The sequence below is a fragment of the Carya illinoinensis genome, chromosome 3, assembly GCF_018687715.1.
Source record: "Carya illinoinensis cultivar Pawnee chromosome 3, C.illinoinensisPawnee_v1, whole genome shotgun sequence".
NCBI classification, from domain to species: Eukaryota; Viridiplantae; Streptophyta; class Magnoliopsida; order Fagales; family Juglandaceae; genus Carya; species Carya illinoinensis.
In genome coordinates, this window is record NC_056754.1 from 6966572 (window position 1) to 6972840 (window position 6269).

The 6269-nt window shown below is 42.3% G+C and overlaps 1 protein-coding gene and 1 pseudogene across 1 annotated transcript; both read left to right on the forward strand.

Annotated features, from left to right (window-relative positions):
- The first annotated feature begins 391 nt into the window (after nt 1-391).
- LOC122303156 (PHD finger protein MALE MEIOCYTE DEATH 1) lies at nt 392-3507 on the forward strand. Its single transcript, XM_043114782.1, has 3 exons — nt 392-816; nt 1423-1666; nt 1757-3507. The coding sequence occupies exons 1-3, from the start codon at nt 519-521 to the stop codon at nt 3258-3260; spliced, it is 2046 nt and encodes a 681-aa protein (XP_042970716.1). The 5' UTR covers nt 392-518; the 3' UTR covers nt 3261-3507.
- A 155-nt stretch (nt 3508-3662) lies between these two features.
- On the forward strand, nt 3663-5916 carry LOC122303155 (annotated as a pseudogene).
- Nucleotides 5917-6269: the final 353 nt, after the last annotated feature.

Sequence of the window (6269 nt, forward strand, 5' to 3'; positions counted from 1 at the left end):
ACTATAGTAACGTGAGCTCACACGTGTTAGTTTCTCAACTTTCGCATCCACGTGCGAGAGAAATATCTATATCCACTATATGGGCTTCAATTTTGCCGCTTCTCTTAACTACCTCTTGCCGTTGAAGCTCAACTGAAGAGAGCCGTTAGATGGCTCAGAATTGAAAGTGAAAGCACCAAATGACTACGATGCCCCCTTCCCTCCTCGAACGCTCATTGTGGCATCGCAAATTAATCTCCAAAGGGGGGGTATTTCCGGGCGAATGTGCAGGAACTGGAGCACAGAAGAGAAAAGAAAGAGAACCTCTGTAACAAACATACGTATATAAGCAGAGCCTTCAAACCTTCCAAACCGATTTTACTTAGTTAAGACTTAGAACAGTGAACAGAGAGTCTCTCGCTCTCTCTCTCTCTCTCTCTCTGTGTGTGAGATCGGTTTTACTTGTATCCTTCACAAGAGCGATTCAAGAAACGAAGTCTTGCTTGAGAAAGGATCGACGCCTATTAGCTTTGGAAGCCATGTCGATCTCAATTCTTGAGGCCTGCAAGAAGAGGAAGCGTAGGCCAAAGCTTTACGGGTTTCATAACTTCGGAGGTGCTGGTTGCCCCATCGACCCCAAGGGCGCGTTCCGCGACAATATCCGGCTCTTTCTTCAAGAATGCGCCGAGCATCATGAAAACGACATCCACGCCATGCCCACCTGGTGTACCCTCCTCGTGCACGAGACCAGGAAATTCGTTGTCCCTCTCTACACCTTTGAAGAGGACGTCAAGTGCTCTCCGAGGTCGCCCTACTGTGATCACTGTCGATGCGCAGGTTAGGCTTGATCATTTTCTGCAACAGATGAATTTTTCTCTTTATTTTCTCAGATAGTTTCTGTAATATTATGAGAATGAGAAGTGGACACAGGTGGGATCGAAGAGGTAGAAGACTCCATTGTTGGTACCTTTGGGGGCGCTGATACCATATAGAAAAGCTAACCTGCTTGTTCTTTGATATTGTATTCATCTTAAATAGAGATTACAAGAGTGATCAACAACTATGTATAGCTAACATGGAAGAAAATCATGGGAGAGAGGATCACGGCAGAATGTTGGAGAGCTTATCTCTTCAAATATGCTTTGGGGTTTTGGTCTTGGGAACTGTTTTCCTTTTAGCTGTTCCTTTGCCACTTTCTTGGGGTTTTCTTATAGTAATTCGGTTGAACGAATCGGATTGGGTCCCATACCAAATAATTCGGTGTTTTGGTTTTGGACATAAGAAATTTTCGGCTAATGAGTCATCGTTCTGTTTCTTTTTGTTCCTTTGTTTGGAAGAGTCCTTTTTATTGCCTGAGAAAAGAACCTGAAAATACTAATTAGGTTGTTTTCATGATGATGTAAGAATTAGAGCTTCTGAGTCTCACTTGGATTTGTTCTTCAGGTTGGAGTAATCATTTTGTATCGAAACGAAAGTATCATTTGATAATTCCAGCGGATGAAGATTGGAATAAGCCTCTGGATAATGACCTCATTGATCTCCAGAACCATCTGTTGCATGGTCTGATACACTGCAATGGGTTTGGTCATTTGCTCTGCATTAATGGAATTGAAGGAGGTTCTAAGTATCTGTGTGGCAGAGAAATCATGGATTTGTGGGACCGACTTTGCACAAATCTTGGAACACGGTAACCAAAAGCACCATGGTCATCTGTTTGTTTTGCATTTATAATTGTTAAAGACTCTGAATTTGAGGCGGTTTATTTATTCTCTTGCAGAAAAATCACAGTTGAGGATCTGTCAAAGAAGAGGTTGATGGATCTTAGGTTACTCTATGGTGTTGCTTATGGACACTCTTGGTTCGGTAGATGGGGGTACAGATTCTGCCGAGGAAGCTTTGGAGTGGCAGAGCACAATTATGATAGAGCCATTGAAGTTCTTAGCTCATTGGAACTTGACAAGATCATCCAAGATTTTAGTACCATGGAAAAACGCAGAGAAATCAAGCAACTAATTCTTCACTACAGATATATGAGTGAAACCCAGCTGGTAACAATCAAAGATCTTCTGAGGTTTATGCTGACAATTAAGTCTCGTGCACCTCTACAAATAAACAAACCTGCTGCTGCTCCTCCAACTTCCAATTCAAAACCTTCAATCCGGAACAAGCCTTTGGTGAAGGAAAAATCAATGAAGTATAGAAGTTTCACTGCACTTGCCAATATGGATAGCAGATGGCCTGCAAGGAGACTAGAATATGCAGCAGAAGTGATTGTAAATGCATTAAAAGTGAAGAAAGAAGGCAAATTCTGCCATGGTGGGATGACTAGGCAAGATCTGAGAGATGCAGCTCGGCTTCACATTGGTGACACTGGTCTGCTGGATTATGTGCTAAAATCAATGAACAATGTTGTTGTGGGAAATCACATTGTGTGTCGTACTGTTAACCCAACAACTCGGATTTTGGAATACTCAATCAATGAGCACGGAAATGAGGCTACCATCTCTGATCCAGAGATAGAATTACTTCCAAAGCCCCTTCCAGCATCGACTCTAGTTCCAGGCTTTGATGTATATAGTGATTTGGTTGCTGTATATAAAAACCTACTACTGGATTACAAAAAGTTAAATTTGGTCGAATTAGCAACTCGGATAGTTCTGGACAGCAAGCATTTTGTGAAGGAGTGGCCATTTACTGATGAAGCAGATCAGTATCTGAGATTTATTTGCCGACTGCTGCCAAGTTTTTACGATATAGAAACTGAATTAAATGGGAAGTTTCCACCTGGGGAAATCGTTGTAGTTCCACTGCATGCAACAGTTGGAGAGTTGAAGCAAGCGGTGGAGAGTGCATTGAGGGACACGTACTGTATAACTGAAGGATTTTTGGTGATAGAGATAAAAGAGCTGGAGGAATTGGAGGACGAGGAAGTGCTGTTTGGAGCGGTAGAGTCGGGTGTGGAACTGTGTGTGAGAGGGAGAGGGATAGATTTGGAGAATCGTTTGAGATACCAAAGTGGGGCTGACACTTGGATGGTGAGATGCGAATGTGGGGCTCGAGATGATGATGGAGAGAGGATGGTGGCCTGCGACATTTGTGAGGTGTGGCAGCACACTCGCTGCTGTGGCATTGAGGACAGTGAGGCTGTTCCACCGCTGTTCGTGTGCTCAGGGTGCTGTGTCTCACTTGGGACACTAAAAACTGAAGCTTCCTGTGCTTTTGAGTGTTCTGATACTTTGCTCCTGCCTTCAGACACTTTTGGACTCGAGCTTGGGTATTAAGCTTGGTGCTGTGAAATGAAGTGATCATGACTCATGATGATTGGTTGCTATATCTTTCTAATTGTCATATGATTAGAGCTAGTAAAACAGCACCAAGAAGGAGAGAATTGCCCTTTCTCGCTGTTTCCAATCTCAAAGGTTTTTAACACCTTTTTGTTGTCCCATCTAAGGCAAGAATAGCTTGTTCTTTCCTTTGCTCATTTAGGATGACATCAATAAAATTACAAGATACCAATTACCAAGTGCAGGATGGTAAAATTTTGTTTACGCCTCCAATTAACTTGCATATATGTATGTAATCTTTCAAGTGTCCATGAAGTTCTTTTTTTGTTTTATTTATTGTGTTTTGATTCTGACCGAGTTTGACTACTAGCTATTTACACACAAGTACTATTCTTGTTGCTGGCATTGGCTGCAAATGTAGGGATTACAAAGTACAATCTGAAAAAAATAAAGGGCAGAAAAAAAAGAGGGAGGAAAGAAAATCTGGGTTGGGAAATTCTGAGCTCAGAGTGTGTGACTGAGAGATTCAGAGAAGAGATCTCGGAGAGCTGGAGGGGGCTGGTTGTGGTGGTCTTCAGGATCTGCATTTTGGGATGGAGGCCCAGTTCCATTAATGCTGCCACAGATCCAGCAGACGCTGCAGTTCTAAGGGGTATGTATAGTAGTTTAAATTCACCATCTCAGCTAACCTAGTGGAGTTCAACTGGTGATGATCCATGTGGGCAGTCATGGAGAGGCGTTACTTGTTCAGGCAATCGAGTAACTGACATTAAATTATCTGGGCTTGGACGTTCTGGATCAATGGGGTACCAGCTCTCAAGTTTGACATTGTTAACCAACCTAGACATGAACAACAATAATCTTGGAGGCGGGATACCTTATTCACTTCCTCCAAATATGACGCGCCTAAATCTTGCTTCTAATTACTTTAATGGAGGTCTCCCTTATTCCATTTCTCAAATGGTTTCTCTTGACGTCAGTCACAATCAGCTACAGGACCAACTGGTTGACATGTTTGGGAAACTTTCTTCTCCGTCCACAATAGATCTCTCATTCAATTCTCTGTCGGGCAACCTTCCAGGGACTTTTAGCTCCCTCTCAAGTAGGAGCTCAATGTATTTGCAAAACAACCAGTTTGTAGGCACCATTAATGTCCTTACTGTTCTTCCCCTGAAGATTCTGAATGTTGAAAACAACCGTTTCAATGGCTGGATTCCTGATCAGTTGAAAAACATTAATCTGCTCAAGGATGGCAACTCATGGAATTCAGGGTCTGCACCTCCACCTCCACCTCCACCTTGTACACCATCAGCCAGCAAAAATCCTGATCACAAATCTGGCAGCAATAACAGCCCATCAGATGGTGCGGGTGGTGGCAATAAGTCGGGAATAGGGGGTGGTGCAATAGCAGGAATAGTGATATCCATCTTGGTGGTGGGGGCAATAGTTGCATTCTTTTTAATTAAGAGAAGATCCAAGAGGTCATTGTTAGATATTGAAAAGCTTGATAATCAGCCCTTCTCCCTTCTTGCTTCAAATGAAGTTCAAGAAATGAAGTCGATACAAACTTCATCCATAATCAAGACACATTCTTTTGATACTACTGCCTCAATAAATCTTAGACCCCCGCCCATTGATCGTCGCTAATCATTTGATGAGGATGAAGCCCACTGTTGCCAAGAAAGCTAATACAGCTGTTATAAATGTGACATCATATTCGATAGCAGACCTGCAGATGGCTACTGACAGCTTTCGTCTAGAAAATCTTCTCGGGGAGGGGTCTTTTGGACGTGTTTATCGAGCTCGATTTGAGAACAAGGTTCTTGCTGTGAAGAAAATAGATTCATCTGCCCTTCCATATGAATTTTCTGAAGAATTCCCAGAGATGGTTTCAAACATCTCACAGTTGCATCATCAAAATGTAACAGAGCTAGTTGGTCATTGTTCAGAACATGGGCAGCACCAACAAGTTTATGAATTCCATAAAAGTGGCTCACTTCGCGACTTCCTGCGTCTACCTGATGATTAAAGCAAACCATTGAACTCTCGTGTCAAGAGATGCAGAACTGAATCCTCACCTGTCAGACTGTGGCCTGGCAAGCCATATCCCAAATGCAGGGTCTGGATACAGTGCACCTGAAGTTGCTATGTCTGGCCAATATACTCTTAAGAGTGATGTCTACAGTTTTGGGGTGGTAACGTTAGAACTTCTTAGAGGGCGTAAACCATTTGATAGCACAAGGCCAAGATCTGAGCAATCCTTGGTTAGATGGGCTACACCTCAGCTCCATGATATTGATGCCCTTGGAAAAATGGTTGATCCAGCGCTTGAAGGGCTCTACCCAATTAAATCTCTCTCCTGGTTTTCTGATGTTGTAACTCTGTGCGTCCAGCCGGAGCTTGAGTTCTGACCACCTATGTCAGAAGTGGTTCAAGCGCTTGTTCGGTTAGTGCAACGAACAAACATGAGTAAGAGAACAATTGGAAGTGATCAAGGAGCATCCCCAAGAACCGAAAACTTACACGCAAGAGTGAGTCATGCATCCAATGGCTGCAAAATTGTTGCTTGATAAAGCAGATCAGGACAGTAAAGTTACCTAGTTTGTCTGGTTTTTATTTCCATTTTTTCCTTTTTACTCCATGATGGAGTTTATGTCGCCTGCTGCACCATTTGATACCAGAAGTAGAAGTTTGCGCAATATGTTGGCTGGAAAAAAAAAATACTACATTCGGCCCAATATAATTTTATTAGAACTAAATTATATTTATGGCCATATAGAAAAGCCCAATAATAATTTGGATAATCACGTGCACAAAATTTATTATGGTGGGTTAGAAATTTTTTTATTGGACTTAATATTTGGGCTGATAGTCCGATTAATATTTATAGACAGTGGGTTTATTAATCGACATGAAGCCCAAGAAATTTATTACAAGCCCAAATACATATCCAAACTACCTGCGCATGCACATACACGACTTTCTTCGCCACTGTGATTTCCTACC

What these genes read in the sequence shown, in the direction of transcription:
- LOC122303156 (XM_043114782.1), top strand. Translation starts at nt 519, where the DNA reads ATGTCGATCTCAATTCTTGAGGCCTGCAAGAAGAGGAAGCGTAGGCCA. An exon ending in TGATCACTGTCGATGCGCAG is followed by an intron (nt 817 to 1,422) that starts GTTAGGCTTGAT and finishes TTTGTTCTTCAG; the next exon opens with GTTGGAGTAATCATTTTGTA. An exon ending in TGCACAAATCTTGGAACACG is followed by an intron (nt 1,667 to 1,756) that starts GTAACCAAAAGC and finishes ATTCTCTTGCAG; the next exon opens with AAAAATCACAGTTGAGGATC.